The sequence below is a fragment of the Staurois parvus genome, unplaced genomic scaffold, assembly GCF_062004578.1.
Source record: "Staurois parvus isolate SC_StPar_1 unplaced genomic scaffold, SC_StPar_1.0 ptg000087l, whole genome shotgun sequence".
Lineage (NCBI taxonomy): Eukaryota > Metazoa > Chordata > Amphibia > Anura > Ranidae > Staurois > Staurois parvus.
The window spans coordinates 12,095,203-12,117,118 of NW_028317883.1; the positions used below are offsets into that span (position 1 = coordinate 12,095,203).

General features: G+C 40.3%; 1 protein-coding gene across 3 annotated transcripts in view; it reads right to left on the reverse strand.

Moving 5' to 3' along the window:
- ALG9 (ALG9 alpha-1,2-mannosyltransferase) overlaps nucleotides 1-21,916 on the reverse strand; it is a 221,752-nt gene that overhangs the window by 46,051 nt on the left and 153,785 nt on the right. For all 3 annotated transcript variants that reach the window (XM_089670179.1, XM_089670180.1, XM_089670178.1), the window contains exon 13: nucleotides 21,776-21,905. In XM_089670179.1, the coding sequence (XP_089526305.1) occupies nucleotides 21,776-21,905 (130 nt within the window). The remainder of the gene's footprint in view (nucleotides 1-21,775; nucleotides 21,906-21,916) is intronic.

A 21,916-nucleotide genomic window follows, 5' to 3' on the forward strand; every position in this document is an offset into this window, starting at 1 on the left:
CTTACCAGAGTCCCAGTACCATCCTCAGCAGTGGGAAGTAGGGGTAGCAGAGCACTAGTATACGGTAGAGCAGGGATAAGGAAGTTACATCCTCCTCTCCCGCCTGGCCTGTGAATGGTTGCTAAGACACCAGGCAGTCCTAGCAACCCATAATTTTGACAGAAGCAGCCAGTGGAGCAGGCGGCATCAGCGGGAGTTGGGACTAAATGGGGAGGTGCCAACTTAGGGCCTGGGCCCCTCAGGATGCCAGGGCCTCCTACATTTGTATTGGCTGTCCCCCAAGGGTGGTCCTGGTGCCTACACTCTGGATGAAGCAGCAACAGAGATCCGTTTGGACAGCAGAATTGTCAGTCCAGGGGGAGGGATGTGTTGGATGTATAAGCGGACTTAGATACAATGACACATTGAAGTCAAACTCCAGCTAACACTTTTTAAGCAGCAACAGATTTGTTACTTTTGGGATAAAGGCCTTACATAAATGAATAAAAACTGATTATTTTAAGCACCCGTGTCTGTGTTAAATGGTTTGTCTCCATCCTCTGACTGCTGCATCTGCAGAACAGCTTGTTTTGTTGAAAAACCTCAGAATTACTGGCTGGATCAACAGGTTAAAAAAAATATCAGAAAGAAAGCATAAAAAAAAAAAAAACCCTAATACAGCCATTGCTTCTAAGAATTGTTAAGCGGCAATAAAATACATTTTTTCTTTTGGGTTTAATACTGCTTTAGCACATGGAAACAGCGCAGGAAACAGAAAACATATCAAATGTTTAGACTGAAAAAATGTATCATTGTAAGAAAAAAAAAAAGGTAATTGGGAAATTGATGGTAGCAATATGGCTGAGACATGCTGATTCTCTATGTTCTTTTTATACCCAGTCATATACCTGACCTGTTCCCAAGTAACCTAATTAGTTGCAAAATATTCTTCCAGATATTCATTGTTAGTACCAATCACTTTACCCTGGTCAAACTTTTTGGAGACATGTTGCTGCCATCAATGTCAAAATTACCTTTTTTTTTTCTTAAAATGGTCCATTTTCTTAGTTTAAACATATTCTGTTTCCTACTGTGAATAAAGTACAGATTTAGGAGTTTTGCAAATCGCTGCATTCTGTTTGTATGTAAAATTTTCACAGTGTGCCAACTTTTTTGGAATTGGGGTTGTATATATATCATTTTTGATTATGATATTAAAAGAATATGTTACCCCACCATTTCATATTCCTGATATGTGCCTGTTGTACTATGTACTTGTGTTAAAACGTATCCTGCTCTTTTTTGTGTTGCTTGCTTTGTATGAAATACCTGATGTTCCTGCCAGTCCCAATGCTTACTTAGCATGGTCAGTTTTCTGGCACAGCCTGTCTGTCCTCCAATGGCCAAGACTTGTCCTGACACATTACATGCACAAATGTTTTGCTTTTCATTTCTATGTTAAACTGAATGCGTTGTTTTACAAGATGAGGGTCTACATATACTGTACTTTAAGTCCACTGTCAGCAGGGTGGTTGTGTTCTGGCTTAACATTTTACTGAATAAACTGCAAGTCTAAGCGGTAAAACACGGTTTTAATGTTTGATTGGCTCATAAGGAATTTTACCCAGGGATCTTGTCACCTCTGAAGATGGTTTAGGTCACTGACCTGCTTTCTGCTTGTTCTCTGGAATTATCTACCCCGCGAATTAAAACTTATCTCAACACCTTCCTCTCCCATCTCTCCCATCAGTGTACAGGGCAGATGACCCCTAACGTATGATTTCAAATTTTAACTGTTGCAACTCATAATAAAGGCACATCACAATTTTCCACAATACACTATATGACCTGAAAAACATATTTAACTTCTTCTGAAGGAAGTTGTAAAATATCTAAACAAAAGTACTCATATTTTATTCACGCTTTCTTCCTAGGAATGTATAAAAATGCACATAAAGCAATTCCAAGCAGGACTCTCATAAGAAGATTTATGCATTTTCATGTGCTCCTTGAAACATATTTTCTAGAATGCATAAAACTACAAGCTTTCCAATGAGCATGTTTAAAACATGTTTTATTCTATCCTGTACATTGCCACAGGATCCAGTACTGCATCCCTGTACCAAATGTTGATAAAGCCAAGCAGTGTGTGCAAATGGGGCGCTTCTCCAGGGCACAACAAAACACATTGGGATTGACGTCATAGAGGCCACTTCCAGCCAGGGATATTATCTTCTCCACAAATATGTCTCTTGCAGAGCCGAGAAGAAATAAATCACATGCTTAGAATTACTCAGCTGTACAAAGCTAAGACAAGCACAAAAGGAGAAGCTGCATGCTGTGTATAAGCAATTACATTCAATTTAGGGGCCAAGTTGCCATCCTTTTTTGCGGATGCTAAAGCTTTCTGGCTTCGGCTGGCTCTCATTAATAGCTCTGGCAACTTGAAGCAACCTTATCAAGTGGAAATACAAAATAATCATTTGCATTTCAACATATTCCAAGCCTCTGGGTTACACATTTAGCAATTAATAAAGTACCGAGCAATGTTATTAAACTCAGTACTTACTATATACTGAAGTTGTGCTATAGCAAACCATTACAGATGTTTTAGTCACTCAGAGAACTTAAAGCAAGAACCCAGAAGAGATAACCATGTTACAATGATGTAGAAAAGATGACGGCAGTGTGGAGTCACCAGGTTTGTAACAGTGGATTATAACAGATCAATTCTGGATTCACTGTGGATGTGAGTATGATTGACAACCCAGCATAAAAGATAAGAGGGGATGGAAAAAATTAAAGTAAGGGGTACATTTCCCGCACCGCATTGCATCGCACTGTGTTTGCAATCCTCTAAGGGTGTCAGTATAAAGTTAATGACACCCCAAACCCACTGCAATTGCAGTGTGGTTTGCCCACATCAGATCACATGGTACAAAGCGACCACATATTTAGCTGTGGTGCGGTTCCAAAAAAGGTGCCAGTACTTCTTTGATGCGATGCAGTGCAATTTGTGGCCATTCAAAATAAATGGGCTCAAATCGGACTGTACAGAATCGCATGTGAATTGAACATGAATGCAGTGCGGTTCCTGTATGGATTCACATGTGTGCTGCTGTGTGAACCCAGGCTAAGTATGCATTGCTCAAAAAGGTAATGTTTGAGGTTGATAGTAGTGCAAATGCACATACCAGCACATTTCCGCTTACAATTTGAGCGTTGTTACAGTAACCAAAAAATATTAGAAAAAAAAAAAAATCCGCCCAGAGAGTAGGCAAAGTGGTTACCATTGGTGACAAATATTCACTAGGCTAAAGTACCACAAAAAAATACTACAATGATTTTATTATCGAGTAATAATGAAAAACACCAGCGTGGACACAAACAGCTTCCACTGTCTATACTGCAAGCAAAGAACATGAATAAACAAAACAGACAAGACAAACAAAAAATGATTACGTCCAGACGCATGTAGGTTCACACATGGGTTTTCATGATGCAGCAACACGCTGCTTTTGTAATATAAATCATCATTCAAAATGACCCCCATGTGTTAATCTAGGGACTCTAGGGGCCCAATAATCCAAAAAGAGACTCAAAGGCACTGGAATAAAGCAAAAAATAAAAAAAAGTCTGTGCTTAAGAAAGGATGCTCAATTCAATGGCCAGAGTCTGTGTGGAGCAGTGTGGCAGTTCATGTTGGAAAATTCATCCAATAAATGGTTATATCTCATGTGGGATCAAAGACTCCACACAAATTTCCTATAAGAAGTATTGCAAAAAATGAAGACCACTATTGTCCTATGCAGTCATGGACTAAAGTGTAGGAATAGATTGAGCAGCATCGAAATGAAGCATGTGTGCAGCCATAGATATCACAAATGTGGGATATATGTGAACTGTATCAACTAAGGACATCAAGCCCACAGTGTATGAAACAACAAGACCTTTCACTCCATTTTTCTTCCAGTCCCACTGGACTTCATGTTCAGGGAGTATTAAATGGTCTTATGTGGGCAGCACAGTGGCTAAATGGTTAGCACTTCCGCCTGGCAGTACTAGGGTTGGTTCGAATCCCAACCACGGCACCACCTGCCTGGAGTTTGCATGTTCTCCCTGTGCCTGCGTGGGTTTCCTCCAGGTACTCCGGTTTCCTCCCACACTCCAAAGACATGCTGGTAGGTTAATTGGCTCCTGTCTAAATTGTCCCTAGTATGTGTATGTATGAATGTGAGTTAGGGACCTTAGATTGTACACCCCTTGAGAGTTAGGGACTGATGTGAACGTACAATATATATATAGAAAGCACTGCGTAAACTAACGGCGCTATATAAGTACCTGCATTAAATAAATGTCCATAAATTCCTCTTTACTTGCTAATAAGGGCGGCACATACATTACTGCTCCTCCGCTTGTCTACAATGCCTCCAGGATTCCAGGGGACACCGCGGGATTGAGGGACAGGTAAAGTCAGTTTTTTTTAAAAGTCAGTTTTTGTAGCTGCTGACTAATTTTTTTTTTCATTTTCACTGGAACTCAGTTTTTAAGATGGTCAGCGATACCTTTAAAACCGCAGTCATACACAATATCCCACCATTTTATTGTATTTACCAAGACATTCAATATTAGAGAGTATATACATCTACAGGTAGAATGTACCATTTAAAAGACCAAGATTGGTTCATTGACATTATTTGAACACAACTGAATCATTTTATGTATCATGTTGACCCAGTGACATATGAACTCTGATGAGTTGCTATGGAATCTTGCACATCTTGCTGTTTGCCAAATTTATTATTATAATTCCGAGAAGTGCAGGCACTGCAAAAGCTGGCTATACACTGGATGAAATTTAACCAGTTCAGCAGGGACCAGCCAAATTTTGACCAGTGTGTAGTTGTCCATATTTGACAAGATTTGACCATTTAATCAACTTCTGGAAAATTTAAAAAAACTTCTTAATCAGCAGTTTCAGCTACTAATCAGTCTATTCTTCCAGCAGTGGGATCTGTTGTCAGCATACAATGTCCTGGCACGGGGGATTCCTCCATCAACCTCTGTAAGTGGATGGAGGAATCCCTTGGCAATCTGTTGGCATGGCCAGCATTTAGGCTAGGTTCGCACTAGCCTGCAGGCTGAGGGCTGGTTGTGGGTGCAGGGATCTCATCTATTCCCACACCCGAATCATGCTGCTCTTACGAGGCGCGTGGGGCTGCCATTCATTCTGAGCCCACTCAGCCCACAGCGCATTTGTGGGTGTGGGAACCTCAGGGACACTGCATGGTCAAAAAGGAGATGCGATTTCTCTGTGCTGCATTTTTAGAAAGGTGAATGCACCCTTTATTTGTGGTAAATGCAGGCATGGGTGAAATTAATGGGCTGCTGTACCCAAGCAAACTCAAATAGTGTGAACCAAGCATAAAGGTTAAGTTCACATTTGGGAACGCTATATGTTCCACCCATCCAGCCTCCTGCAGCGGATCAGCAATCTGAGCCCTATGTGTGACAGCAGTACAGGCTAAAAGTTCCCTGAACTAGCCGTTACTTTTTGAAAAGAGCAGAGTTCTGTGAATGAATCAACCTTTGTGGCTGTCAGCTTGTAGTTTATGAATCTGTTGAGCGCTGTGGCAGTTCATTGATTCTTCCTGCGAGTGTGAAACAGCCTGCCCCTACAATGTTTGGGCAGACAGATTACACTCACAGTCTACAGAAGTCCTGCATGGCACTAGTGATCGGCTGAACGCTGGTGCAATGCTTTGCAGGCTCCTGAAAAAAATAAAATAGTAATTGCACATTTTTTTACCTGAAAAAAAATGTGCATTTATTTTTTTTTAAAAGGTGAACTTAACCTTTAATGTAGAACAAAACCCTCCTATCTGCTGATGATGGAGTCAAGTTTAGTTTTTATTTCTGCAGTTGCCATGGTGCTGCACACATGACCAGCTATGACACCAGTCATTTGAAAACTTGAAAGACTAGCTGCCATAAGTACACTGGCAACTGTGAGAGTTATCAGAGGGATCTGTGGATTGTACCATGCACTGCACATGCTCTAGTAGACAGAATATAAATTAATACACTACAGAAAACACCAGCATGTTTGATCGAGGATTCATAACATTTGGGCCTTGTTCACATTGCCAATCACTTCCTCTCCCATGCAGGGTCATGTTTTGCCGGCACAGGGATGCACAGTTGTTCCATGCATCCCCATAGATGTCTATTGGGACACATGGCTGCATAGACACAGCCGCAGTGTCCCAATGTGATATCTGTGAGGGTGCAGATGCATGACACCAAATGTATCCAGGGTGGGTTCTGGGACCCACACAGATTTCATATTGAAATGCAGCGGATGTGTCTGTGTAACCACGTTTCCTAATAGACATCTATGGGACTAGCGGCACCGGAATGCATAGAACACCAGTGCCTCCTGCTGCTGTAAAAAACACTGCCTGCACAGGGCATGTAAGTAATCAAGACACGTAAACAAGGCCTTTTTAATAACCTTTCTAATGAGCTTACTTTTGGGAAATTGTTGAGTTTAGTTCCACTCTAAAGTAAACCTGTGCTTGGTCCACGTAGGGCAAAACATTAGGTACAACAAATGCCTCTCTCCCCAGCTGAACATGCTGACCTTTGCAGTCCCCCTATACTTTTCCTCACAGTAACATGAAGGTACAGTATCTCACAGAAGTGAGTACACCCCACACATTTTTGTAAATATTTTATTATATCTTTTCATGTGACAACACTAAAGAAATTACACTTTGTTACAATGTAAAGTAGTGAGTGTACAGCTTGTATAACAGTGTAAATCTGCTGTCCCCTCAAAATAACTCAACACACAGCCATTAATGTCTAAACCGCTGGCAACAAAAGTGAGTACACCCCTAAGTGCAAAATGTCCAAATTGGGTCCAGTGTCAATATTTTGTGTGGATACCATTATTTTTCAGCACTGCCTTAACCCTCTTGGGCATGGCGTTCACCAGAGCTTCACAGGTTGCCATTGGAGTCCTCTTCCACTCCTCTATGAGGACATCACGGAGCTGGTGGATGTTAGAGACCTTGCGCTCATCCACCTTCCGTTTGAGGATGCCCCACAGATGCTCAATAGGGTTTAGGTCTGGAGACATACTTGGCCAGTCCATCACCTTTACCCTCGGCTTCTTTAGCAAGGCAATGGTCATCTTGGAGGTGTGTTTAGGGTCGTTATGTTGGAATACTGCCCTGTGGCTCAGTCTCCGAAGGGAGGGGATCATGTTCTGCTTCAGTATGTCATAGTGCATGTTGGCATTCATGGTTCCTTCAATTTATTTATTTATTTCAGGTACTTATATAGCGCCGTCAATTTACGCAGCGCTTTACACATATATATTGTACATTCACATCAGTCCCTAACCCTCAAGGGTTGTACAATCTAAGGTCCCTAACTTACATTCATACACATATTAGGGCCAATTTAGACAGGATCCAATTAACCTACCAGCATGTCATTGGAGTGTAGGAGGAAACCGGAGTACCCGGAGGAAACCCACACAGGCACAAGGAGAACATGCAAACTCCAGGCAGGTGGCGCCATGGCTGGGATTTGAACCAACGACCCTAGTACTGCCAGGCGGAAGTGCTAACCATTTAGCCACTGTGCTGCCCGCCCAATGAACTGTAGCTTCCCAGTGGCGGCAGCACTCATGCAGCCCCAGACCATGACACTCCCACCACCATGCTTGACTGTAGGGCAAGACACACTTGTCTTTGTACTCCTCACCTAGTTGCCGTCACACACGCTTGACACCATCTGAACCAAATCAGTTTATCTTAAATTATTTAAAGCCTTTTATAACTCTGCCCCAAACTACATCACCAATCTTGTCTCCAAATATCACCCAAACCATATTCTCCGCTCCTCGCACGACCTCCTGCTCTCTAGCTCCCTTTTCTCCTCCTCCCATGCTTGTCTCCAGGACTTCTCCAGAGCTTCCCCCATCCTCTGGAACTCTCTACCCCAATTTATCAGACTATCTCCTACTCTGCTCACTTTTAGGAGATCTCTGAAAACCTATCTCTTCAGGGATGCCTATCCTGCCCTCAGCTAATAATGGAATCTTCTACTCCTCCTACCATTCCATCCCCCACAGTTACTACCTTTTGTACCACTAGTCCCTCCCTCCTAGATTGTAAGCTCCAAGGAGCCATCCTAACCCTCTTGTATTGAACTGTATTGTTGCTGTATTGTCTCCCATTATATTGTAAAGCGCTGAGCAAACTGTTGGCGCTATATAAATCCTGTATAATAATAATAATAATAATCTTGGTCTTATCAGACCACAGGACATGGTTCCAGTAATCCATGTTCTTAGTCTGCTTGTCTTCAGCAAACTGTTTGCGGGCTTTCTTGAGCATCATCTTTAGAAGAGGCTTCCTTCTGGGACAACAGCCATGCAAACCAATTTGATGCAGTGTGCGGCTTATGGTCTGAGTACTGACAGGCTGACCCCCCTCCCCTTCAACAATGCTGGCAGCACTCATACGTGACCTGCTGTGATTAGTCACAGCAGGTCACATGGTACTGGCAATGGGCCAGTACACAGATCTGTCATCGGCTGTGTCCGAGGTACACAGCCGGTGACTGATCTCGCAACAGCGCAGCCCCACGGGCACGCATGAGGCGTGGTCCGGGAAGGACGTCATATCACACCTACCCGGACTAACAAGAGTCCCGCTCAGCCATCATTTTGCTTTTGAGCAACACACCTTTCTACAATGTACGGGTGTAGACACAGCCAAAACCTCTATTACAACCAAGATTAGGACATTATTAGACTAACTGCAGTCATTCAAATAAAATAGTATACATGTTGCCATGTGTAGTAGCTATTATTATTATTATACAGTATTTATAAAGCGCCAATAGTTCGCTCAGCGCTGTACATTACAAAGGGGGACAGAACATGTGACAGAACAATACCAATACAATGCAAAACATGAGGGGATCGAGGCTATGAATGTAAATCTTTAAAAATAGGAAAAGAGGAAAAATGACAGTCTAGGAGAAGGTAAATTAAATAAACTATGCTATTCAAAAATGCTTCAAGGCATTAATGGATAGGTGCAAACATTTTATTTTCAGATTAAAGAAGCTCCCCCCATGCCCCTTCTATCCTTTCAGGGTAGTAATGGTCAGATTTCAGATTCATTAGTTGCTATGAGCTGCCCTAAGCTGGCAGTGGCTGGATTTACGCTGAAATACGAGTTCTGTCGACATCCAATTAAAATATGATTCAAGGGGCGTTTTTAAAAAACATGTTTCTATTTGTGGTGTTCGAGGGGAAGTTTTAGAACCTTGCAATGGGGATACATGTTCCCAAGGCAGTTATCCAACAGGGGATTTCGGCTTACTTTGGATATATTTCCTCTCATTTTCTATTGTGTCTCTGGTACAGGAAATGAAGGAAAATCTACCTTTGGGGCAAAGCAAAAAAAATAAACAATAAAATTGGGGCTTGAGATATGCTCAAAGTGTCACTAAACCCACATCATAAAAAACTATCAATAAATGGTGTATTACATGCTGTTCATAATCACGATGAGATTCATTTTCTGTATTTTGCAAAAAGCCTGGTTGATCCTGCTGATCTCCCCCTTCTGTCCATTTCCCCAATTTTTGGCAGCTCTGCACATGCTTCATTTGCAGTGAGCATTTCCTCCCGATCAAATCTGAGCAGCTCATGTGACTATAAAGTCACATATGTGGGCATACACACAGGAATAAAGAACAGCCCACTCCCTCCTCCTCTATGCCCACTAACAAGCTGAACACAAGGATATTACATGTAGATTGATGGAGACTTTACCTCCCTCTTATTCTAAGACACAGGCTGGAGGGGCGTGACACAGCCTGTGACTGGCAGAAATCCACCCACACCAGGTTTTTGCCAAAGAGTAATAAAGATTTTATTTCAAATATATATGTATGACAATTTAAAACCGATTATTGGTATTATTTATTTTTACTCTGTAATCCAAAGGCTGTTTTTTTATTTTGATCAGGTGACCAGCAGCAGAACTAAGCAGGACTAGAAGCTCCTCCTGCTTATGTTTCCCTGCAGACAGGCTGGGAAAGAGCTTGGTCATGTGATGGCTGTATATTGATTAGGAAAGAGGTACTTAAATTTTTCTTTAAATTAAAATAATTACAGTGCAATCGTCCACATACAGAAACAGAAGGGAAAATGTAAATTAAACAGTGTGAGTTTAGTATCACTTTAAATGCTCAGCTTCTAGTGTCAGGTATCCCAGCAAAGACTCCAAAATGGTTTAGAAACCTAAAATACAATGCCAAGCAACATTTTTTAATGTTTTGGGGCAGAGTAGGAAGGGTTAGACCCAGTTTATTGGATAGGAAGTGAAGAGAAATCTACAGATACATTACATATTGTTTCAATTGTTTCATTGAAAACAGCTGAGATTTATCATCTTCATTCTTCCTCATACCTGCCTGTTTGTTAATATGAATATTCTACGTAACACGTACAGTTAGTGCTAACATAAGGTTTTACCTATCTTACTACACCGTGTTCCAAATGATTATGCAAATGATATTTTTCTCATTTACCTAAATAATTGATGTAAATAGTCAGCATAATTCTCATGTTATCAACTATTAAGAGTACAATTCAAATTTTATTGAACAAACCTCCTAATAACAGTATTTTTTTTAAACATAAAAAACTTCCAATGCACTGTTCCAAATTATTACGCACAGTAAGTTTCAAAACACTTTATAGGGTGTAAAGAAATGAAAATTGTCATTTGTTGTGTTTGCAGCATATTTACTGAAATTGAAAGCTATTTCAATCAAACTTTTAACAACATTTTAACTTTTTAAACATTTTAACAGGTCACGTTACATTGTAACATAGGACCCCTTATTTAATAGCAGCTTCACAAGTCTTGCATCCATTGAACTTGTGAGTTTTTGGACAGTTTCTGCTTGAATTTGTTTGCAAGATGTCAGAATAGCCTCCCAGAGCTGCTGTTTGGATGTAAACTGCCTCCCACCCTCATAGATCTTTTGCTTGAGGATGCTCCAAAGGTTCTCAATAGGATTGAGGTCAGGGGAGGATGGAGGCCACACCATGACTTTCTCTCCTTTTATCCCCATAACAACCATTGATTCAGAGGTATTCTTTGCAGCATGAGATGGTGCATTGTCATGCATGAAGATGATTTTATTACGGAAAGCATTGTTCTTCCTTCTGTACCAGGGAAGAAAGTGGTCAGTCATAAACTTCACACGCTTTGCAGAGGTCATCTTTACACCTTCGGGGACCCTAAAGGGGTTGACCAGCTCTGTTTCCATTATTCCGGCCCAAAACATGACTCCACCACCGCCTTGTTGACATCGCAGCCTTATTGGAACAGGGTGGCCGTCCACCAACCATCCACTACTCCATCCATCTGGACCATCCAGGGTTGCACGGCACTCATCAGTGAACAGGACTGTTTGAAAATTAGTCTTCGTGTATTTTTCTGCCCAATGCAGCCGTTTCTGCTTGCGAGCATTGGTTATTGGTGGCCGAATAGAAGGTTTATGCACAGTTGCAAGACTCTGGAGGACTCTACACCTTCATGTCCGTGGGACTCCAGAGGCACCAGCAGCTTCAAATATCCGTTTGCTGCTATATAATGGTATTTTAGCAGCTGCTCTCTTGATCCGATGCATGGATCTGGCAGAAATCTTCCTCAATGTGCTTTATCTGCACGAACTCGTCTGTGCTCTGAATCAGCCACAAATCTCTTAATAGTGCGATGATCACGCTTAAGTTTTCGTGAAATATCTAATGTTTTCATACCTCGTCCAAGACATTAAACTATTTCACTCTTTTCGGCAGCAGAGAGATCCTTTTTCTTCCCCATATTGCTTGAAAATGGTGCTCTGCTTAATAATGTGGAACACCCTCCTTTAGTAGTTTTTCCTTAAATTGGGCTCACCGGCCAATCTAATTATCATGTGTGTCTGAGATTGGTTTCAGTGATCTAAAGAGCCCTGACACACAATGCCATCCATGAGTTAAACTGAAAAACAAAATATTTCATCTTTGTGACACTTAAATAGAATTTGCATAATAATTTGGAACGCGGTGTATATATTTCACATTTTATAAATATTGATATATTTTTACATATTTTATATTCTATGTGATATTACCTCACTATACTTTTATAAGATATTTACTTGTATAATGTATCTTTTTATATATATTAATCTAACCTTTTACTGCGGATTAAGGACATTATTTCATTGATTGCGGACACATTATACCCCTTCCAATTTTATAATTTTATGATCCTCATGTCATTTAACAAATAGATTTATGTGCATTTCTAATGTATACATCATCTGTGTTCAGTTTTTCACCATATAATTTTTGCCTTGATCTGACCACCAGTAAAATGGCGACCTCAATACCTGCGCAGTAATGTACGGCGCTTTTTAAGTGTTCTCATGCCTTTTTTTATATATATATATAAATTGCACATCTTTTGGTGTATTGTACACTTTTTATAGCATTTGGCAATTGTATTGATCTCCCAAAATATAGTTTTTGTCCATCCCCGCACTTTTATCCTTTATGCGATCACTGGCTGGATAAGCACCTCCCCGCCTGCGATTTAATCATCAAGAAAATGGCGAATGCGCACTTGTGCATTTAAGTGCGGATCTCTGTGTTTTCCAACCTACAAAATGGCGCCCGGAACACTCATGCATGCTCAATCCTATGCGCGTCTGTCATATCTAAAATCTACAAGAATATGGCGCCCGCGCAGTGAGCCGAACTTTGGCAATATGGCGCCCGCGTGACTGTGCGCGCAATTACCCTATATATAGAACAGAGTGACGTCCTGCAGGCATCACCCCTACAGCAGACGTGTCTACACGAAATGCGTCTAGGAGGAGCCCTTGCACGCCTTGAGGTCACGCTGCCGCATCAGGAGGTCCGGCGGCAAACCTTATGGTTCACACTGGTTAGTCTATTAAGCTATTCATGCTACCACTACTCACAGTCACCTTGTGCATTCATTTTATTCATTTAGGCTTGCATTTGATACATTACTAATTCATGCTTAATAAATCATTTGGAATACTACACTATGAGCACCTATATCTTTATTGCATTGCACTGAGCTTCCACACCTCAGCCCAGTATTCCAGATGACCTGTCCAGGCCTAGGAAGCAAGTCCTAAGACCAGACCAGTATTCCTGTTACCTGCCACCCAAACTGAAGGACCACTTGAGAATCATCATAGTACCAGGCAGTACCTGCATAGGACCTCCGGCCAGCTGAGGATCTCTATATGCGCATTAAGATTGCGCTTCCAGTGAGTGGGCAATCTTTCCATACTTTCACATCGGGATGCTGGAGTAGTGCTCATACTGACTAAAGTCTTCATACATCTCTTTGGACTGATCACCTATTTAGTTCCCCACATTGGACTTCATATTTTTCAGTTATTCTTGCATAAGATTTTGATTTTACTGTCACAATTTCATCTTAGCGCTGCACTTTATTTTCCATTTGCTCATTATAGAAAGGTTTTGTGGTTCCTTTTTGTGCATTTAGCCGCTTTGAAGTGTGCTCGCTAGGCTACCCATTATATATATATATATATATATATATATATATATTACATACATATTGATATCAGCACCCCAAAGAGCTTTTATCCAGTCACAATAGCTATACTGTACATCTCAGGGCTGGAATATACTCCCCGCAGACATAGGTCTGACAGAGGTTCTAACACACAGGCAGCCTTTCTAAAACAATTGTTAAAAATTTGGGTTGGAAGTTCACTTTCATATTGCATTTCCTCCACATCTTCATTCTTCCTTTATTGTTATCTTAAAACACAGAAACTAATCTACTTGGATAATGGAAGAGCCCAGACTTTCCAACTCAGCTTGAAAGTGCACCAAATAGTTAATAATATATGCAGAATTTCCGACCTGCTGAAGAAATGTGTTCAGTAGCATTCCCACAGCACATCTCCAGCCAAAATGCGCACATTATTATTACTCCCCTCACTCCTTACCCGTTGATTCAATCTATACCATTCCTCTAATAGCCTTTGACAATAGAGCTGACGAGCTTTTCAGACTTACAGCCCGTGCTGATTTCTCCTGAATGTGCTGCTGATGGCAACGTGTGGAGATACGTTCTCCCCTCACAAGACATGCCCTGAATAGGATGGTTACAAGTAACACTTCTGCCTGAGTTCTACCCACCCTTTGGGAAACTGGGCTATTGGAAGATGGGACACAAGCAACGCTATTACCCTGACAATGGGGAAGAGAGCTGAGGAAAGACAAAGCCTGGTTTATAAACTGTGACTGCTGGCCAAAAACCCAGATTGGTACTTCATTCTTCTTTTGTCCCCACCAGTGAGCTTATTTAAGTCTCATTAGCCATACTTCTTGTTACAACATACTACAATTAACTAAGTCAGTGGTTGGCAAAGAAAAGTAGTGGGGATGTAAAATCTATATATACTCAGTATTAACCTATTATGTGCTCAGCAACACTTTCTATTTCACAATTTCAGATCAGCTAACATGCAATTTTAACTGACAAGATTCCAATCAATGATAAACATCTTTTTCTGTGGCTTAGAAGGTTGGTCCATTCAAAACAGATCTTTTGTGTTCAGTGGATGGAAAGTAAATGTATACACGATGCATATACACACGTGTAAGTGAAGTGCATGTATAGTTCATTGCCTTGTTCACACCATACGTGCAAAAAAACAACTGATAGAAACTGATGCACAGATTCCACTTGCAGACATTAGTTTACATCAGTTTTCATGCAACCTTCAATGAGTTTTATACATGTGCAAATTCCGGTGCAGAAAAAAGTCACGATACCAGTGATGCACAGAGAACAATTTTTTTTGTGTGTGCCCTTGCAGAATGCATGCAGAAAAATCGACATCTCAGCACCATGGTGTGAACGAGCCCTAAAACTGCTATCGAAGCACTAAACTTTTTAAGCCCCGATTCACACTGTGCGGGATGGTTTCGGGAATCACATCTGTTCCAGCACCCGCAACCAAATCGGGGTACTCTTATAAGATGCGCATATCAAAACGTAACACATTCGCAGGTGTGGGAACCACAGGGAAACCACTGCGATTTACCTGCAGCCACTTTTTTAAAATGGTACATGCACCATTATTTTGCAAAAAACATAGATATGGCGTCCCATTCAAATGAATAGGCTTCCGTGTCCGTGCAAATGCGGGCTGCACAGCCCACACAAGTGTGAACCAGGGTTAAGGATAAATATTGCTCCCTATCTGTTCCTGCGTGGCTGGGGGAGGGCAGACAATTGAGATGCACATACTACTGGAACAGTAGTAGTAGTTTATAGATTTGTTATTTGCCAAAGATGATGATTTACAATTAGGGCTTAGTTCAATAGTTGATTTATATTACTGGAATAGGCAACATCCTCTCTACTAGAACTGAAGTACTCATTGCAAGACTGCAGGGGACAAGAAGCAGCAGCACAAGTATGTCATGTATCTGGCTTATGGGGAGGTATTATATGTTGGTGGTGGTGGGGGGTTGGAGATGGCAATGATGCTGAACATGGAGAACAGATTTAATTTTGCATTGTCATGAAGGGCAATATACAAGTATATCAACTGTGTACTTGTAGGTGGCCATTACTGACCCCCTGAAAGTACTAGTTGTCTGGTCTCTGGCTTCAATACTTTCTTTAAGGAAATCGTATCATTTTCCTTTTTCCTTTATGTTTTTCCACTGAAATCAATAGAAATGCATCAAAACAAATCTCAATGTATGTGTCAGGATGTGCGTCATGGCATGACACACGTAAACAAATCATTATGCATGTCAATGCATGTTGATGTGCATTATGACGCTCGTTAACATGCAATACAAAGTAGCATAACAAAAATATTCCCCATGCTCACAAGTAAGCAGCCAGCTATAACAGTATACACATCTGCAAACTTATAACAGACTTTTTCCGACCCAGTATATACAAGAGGTCAGATAGCGTTTGTGTAAGACCAGTACTTGCTGGCGGTCTGATAAGATTTCCCCTTCTATTCCTACAATAATCATTAAGATTTTATGGCTAATAAAAGAAACATCACTTGGATGCATTTCCATTTGTTTCAATGGAAAACACATCAGGGAAAAAATGCATACGTGTGAATCCAATAGAATGAAACTTTCAGTGTGGCTTTGCAGCATCCAAACATCTGCTGATCAGAGAGAAGACTGCAGTGGCTCCTGGCAATCTAGTTAAGCAAGAGGGGATAGGTAAATGCCTCGCCATCTGTCACTATAAGTGAGAAATCTGCATTTCTATGACCTATCTGAGACTTTCATAAAGTCCACTCTTCAACATGGAAACATCTAATTGAACACGTCAGGACCTCTAATTTCAGGGTTTAACTATTACATGTTATATACTTTTTATAATTTTTTTTTCCACTTTAGCAATATAACAACAAAGAACGACATAAAAATAATACAGATCAAGAAAAAAAGTTATACCCCAAACAAAGTGATAAGCACACAAAAATCATTAGTTAAAGTGAATGTACATCCTAATCTTGTAAAACAACTAGGGTTGCGCCGATACTAAAAATTTGTAAATGCGCCGATGCCAAAAACCGTGAATGGGCTCAAAAACCGTGAATGGGCTCAAATTGCACTGCAAAGAATCACATGCAACTTCTCACACCGCTCCTGTGTGAACTCAGGCTCGTCATAGTGACTTCAGCCTAGGTTGACACAGGAGCTGTGATTCGGACAGGAATTGCACCACATTTCTGTTCAGATCACATGCGATTCTTTGCAGTACAATTTGAGCGCATTCATTTTTGTGGGCTCAAATTGCTCTGCACAAAAAAAATAATAGATATTAGTAATTGGTATCGGTGAGTACTTGATAAAAAGTGTTAGTACTCATATGCGTTCTCAAAAAGCTGGTATTGGTGCATCCCTAAAAACAGCCCATTCAGTTTAAAACAGAAATGAAAGACAAAACATTTGCATATACAGTTGTGTTCAAAATAATAGCAGTGTGTTGAAAAAAGCGAATAAAGCTCAAAATCCTTCTAATAGCTTTTATTTCCATACACACAAATGCATTGGGAACACTACACATTCTATTCCAAATCAAAACATGAAGAAAAATATATCAAATTTATGTTGTTCCTCTAAAAAAAAATTGAAGAAAAGTGAATATTAGACTGTTCAAAAAAATAGCAGTGTTTGTATTCTTCTTTACAAACGCAAACATTCACTATATAAACTGAAAAATGTTTGAAGATTTTTCTTTCCTTTGAATCAATTAATATTTACTTGTATAAGCACTGTTTCTGAGAACTGCTGTACATCTGTGTTGCATGGAGTCAACCAACTTCTGGCACCTGTGAACAGGTATTCCAGCCCAGGATGATTGGACTACATTCCACAGTTCATCTCTATTTCTTGGTTTTGCCTCAGAAACTGCATTTTTGATGTCACCCCACAAGTTTTCTATTGGATTAGGATCCGGGGATTGGGCTGGCCACTCCATAACGTCAATCTTGTTGGTCTGGAACCAAGATGTTGCACGTTTACTGGCGTGTTTGGGGTCGTTGTCTTGTTGGAACACCCATTTCAAGGGCATTTCCTCTTCAGCATAAGGCAGCATGACCTCTTCAAGTATTCTGATGTATTCAAACTGATCCATGATCCCTGGTATGCGATAAATAGGCCCAACTCCGTAGTATGAGAAACATCCCCATATCATGATGCATGCGCAACCATGCTTCACTGTCTTCACAGTGTACTGTGGCTTGAATTCAGTGTTTGGGGGTCATCTGACAAACTGTCTCCGGCCACTAGACCCAAAAAGAACAATCTTACTTTCATCAGTCCACAAAATGTTGCGCCATTTCTCTTTAGGCCAGTCAATGTGCTCTTTGGCAGATTGCAACCTCTTCAGCACATGTCTTTTTTTCAACAGTGGGGCTTTGCGGGGGCTTCTTGCAGATAGCTTGGCTTCACATAGGCGTCTTCTAATTGTAACAGTACTCACAGGGAACTTTACACCTTCTTTGATCTTCCTGGAGCTGATTGTTGGCTGAGTCCTTGCCATTTTAGCTATTCTTCTTTCCATTCGAATGGTAGTTTTTCGCTTTCTTCCGCGTCTTTCAGTTTTTGTTCGCCATTTTAAAGCATTTTGATCATTTTAGCTGAGCAGCTTATCATTTTCTGCACTTCTTTATATGTTTTCCCCTCTCCCATCACCTTTTTAATCTAGGTACGCTGTTCTTCTGAACAATGTCTGGGATTACCAATTTTCTTCAGAATTTCAGAGAGAAATGTACTGTAACCAGCATGTACAACATTTGCTGCCTTCCTTCCTTAAATAAGGGCAATAATTGCCACCTGTTTTTCAAAGAATGAATGACCTCACTAATAGAACTCCACACTGCTATTATTTTGAACATGCCCCTTTCAATTAGTGATTCAATTACACAGAATCAGCAGCATGCATGTCATGACTGTTGGGTCTGTTGGATTTCTATTACTCTACTACACCTGCTAGTAAATTATTTGCCATGTAGAAATATCATTTCTACCAAAAACAGTGATTGATCAGGTTAGTGATGTCTGACTGCTATTAATTTGAACACAACTGTAGATATGTAAAAAACCCCAAACATATATTTTTCGTACATTTTTCGAAACAATCACATACCCTCTGTGCTCAGCTGTATAAGTAACTAAGAGAGCTGGGGGAGGAGAACCAGCAGTACACTGATCTTCCCAGTGAAAGCCTATACAGAGGAGGGTGTGTCAGCACAACTCTGATCATTGCAGGAGAGCAGGCTGAGTTCCCAGCACAGGTAGAGATCTGACCACTAAATAAATAATAACAGGGAGAGTGAGATGTCTATCAAGGACCCAAAACAATGAAAATGGGTGACATAATACATTTCTTACACTAAAGCACTATGAAGTTTCTCATGTGCAATAAAGATTCACAGGTGAACAATGCAAATGTCTGCAATATATTGGAAGTGGCGTTATGTAAGTAAACTTAAAATATAATATGAAATCTACCAACAGCTAATTAATCCCTAAATATTCATAAATCTGTATATATACGGAAAAATGTTCAAATTAAAGCTACTTTTTCATGTTTATAAAAATAACCAGTGTGTTAGTGCAGACGGTGCTCATGGTGTGATGACGTCAATGTTTGCTACTTGCTGCGTGCAGTCAGAAATAGAAATGGCTTCTGACTCAGGTCTGCAAATAGACATGCAGAATGTTGGGTCTTATTCTGATTGAAGACTGACAGATTATCAAGAAATCATGCTCAGCATGTGAACGCAGCAGCACTTAAGCTAAAAAAGTTACCAACGTCACAACAAATTAACCTGGATATTTTGGAAGACAAGGCTGAACAAGATTTTAACAAATCGCTGAAAGAGTATACCATTTTTTTTATAGTATGAACAGAACGTTTAGACATTTATGTATAATGCAAAACCCTGCAATACACATTCAACGCATGCAGACCTATAGGGGGATTGGTAAAAAAAATACTTTTTTTATTAAATTTTTTTTTGCCACCTTGTAAATCCCTCTGGGAACTCCCGAACTTCTCCTTTTCCCACATATTTCTGTTGGAATGAGCAGTGCATATTAGTTGCAGTTGGGAGCGAGCACTAGCAGGGTAGATACGTTCCTACATACAGTGGGAACTCAGAGAATGAATGAAGCCACCCTCACACAGGAAGTTGGATCACAATAACAGACAAAGGGAATTTGGACATTTGGAGGTGGTAGAAAGTAATAGAAGATAATTTTTCAATTAGGAATACTGTACATAGCCGAATATTTTTTTTAAACCAGAGTTTATTGTTACTTTATTAGTTTATAGGTAAACATTTAAACAATGAACATTTCATCATGTAGACTACACTTATGTAAGTTGATAAGTATATAACTGAGCTGCCAGAAATATTTGTAGTCACAGCGGATGGCACAATGAAAGTATCCCTAGGGAGTGCCTATTTCAAACATTTTTTCAGCTGCATACAATTTACATACAGTGGGGAAAATAATTATTTGATCAGCTGCAGATTTTGTAAGTTTGCCCACTTACAAAGAAGTGAAGGGTCTATAATTTTTATCACAGGTGTATTTTAAGTGATAGAGACAGAATATCAATCAAAAATCCAGAAAATTATACAAATGTTATAAATTGAGTTGCAGTTCAGTAAGTAAAATACGTATTTGATCCCCAAGCAAACCATGACTTTGTTCTTGGTGGAGAGACCTTTGTTGGCAAGCACAGATGTAAGACATTTTCATTGAGGGATTTTGGTCCATTCTTCCTTACAAATCTTTTCTAAATCCTTAAGGTTTCTTTGCTGTCGCTTGGCAACTTGAAGTTTCAGCTCCCTCCATAAATTTTCTATAGGATTAAGGTTATGGCTATGCCACTCCATAACCTTAATGTGCTTCTTCTTGAGTCACTCCTTTGTTGCCTTGGAAGTATGTTTTGGGCCATTGTCATGCTCGAAGACCCATCTTCAGTGTTATGGCTGAGGGAAGAAGGTTCTCATCCAAGATTGTACAATACATTGCCCCATCCATTGGAGCCTCCTCAGTGTGGCAAAATCAGCCTGTATCTTTAGCAGAGAAACAGCCACAAGCAAAATGTTTCAACCTCTGTGCTTGACTGTAGGGATGGTGTTTTTAGAGTCATAGTCAGCATTTTTCTTCCTCCAAACACGGTGAGTCAAGTTAATGGCAAAGATCTCAATTTTGGTCTCATCTGAACAGAACACTCTACCAATCCTTCTCTGAATCATTTAGATGTTCATTGGCAAACCTCAGATTGGCCTGTACATGTGCCTTCTTGAGAAAGGCGACCTTGCGAGTGCTGAAGGATTTCAATCCATGGTGGCATATTATGTTACCAATGGTTGTTTTGTGACTGTGGTCCCAACTGCCTTGAGTTAATTTTCAAGCTCCTCCTGTAAAGTTCTGGGCTGTTCCCTCACTTTTCTCAAGATCATCCTTACCCCATGTGGCAAAATATTGCATGGACCTCCAGACCGAGGGTGATTGATAGTTATTTTGTATTTCTTCCATTTGCAAATAATCGCTCTAACAGTTGTCTCCTTCTTACCAAGCTTTTTTGCTGATGGTCTTGTAGTCCATTCCAGCCTTGTGCAGGTCTACAGTCTTGTCCCTTGACAACTCTTTGCTCTTGCCCATGATGGCGAGGTTTGAATGGAAGAAAGATTCTGTGGACAGGTGTCTTTTATACACATGAGTTGTCATTAGGAGCACCTTCTTAAAACTGACAGGACTAATCTGTGCACCACATGAGCACATAGCTAATGTGTGGGAGCCAGAATTGTTGTTGGTTGGTTGGTTGGGATCAAATACTTATTTTACTCACTGAACTGCAACTCAAATTATAACATTTGCATCATGTGTTTTTTCTGGATTTTTGGTTGATATTCTGTCTCTATCATTTAAAATACACCTATGATACAAATGATAGACCGTTAATTTCTTTAGAAGTGTGCAAACATACAAAATCTGCAGAGGATCAAATAATTATTTCCCCATTGTACTTTGACTTGGAATTCTACATCTGCTTTTATTAAACAAATCAGGCCATTAATAAAAATTAACCAAAACACAAAAAATTTGCAGTTTACTTACATATCTCGATGTCTCTTCCAGATTTTGATCATTCATGTCCTTGGGAACTATTCTGGTTGCTCGTCGGCCCTTAGTATATGGTTTAGGTAGCTGTCCCCTGAATTCTGATTCAATGAACTGGAGTTGCCAACTGCAGAAGAC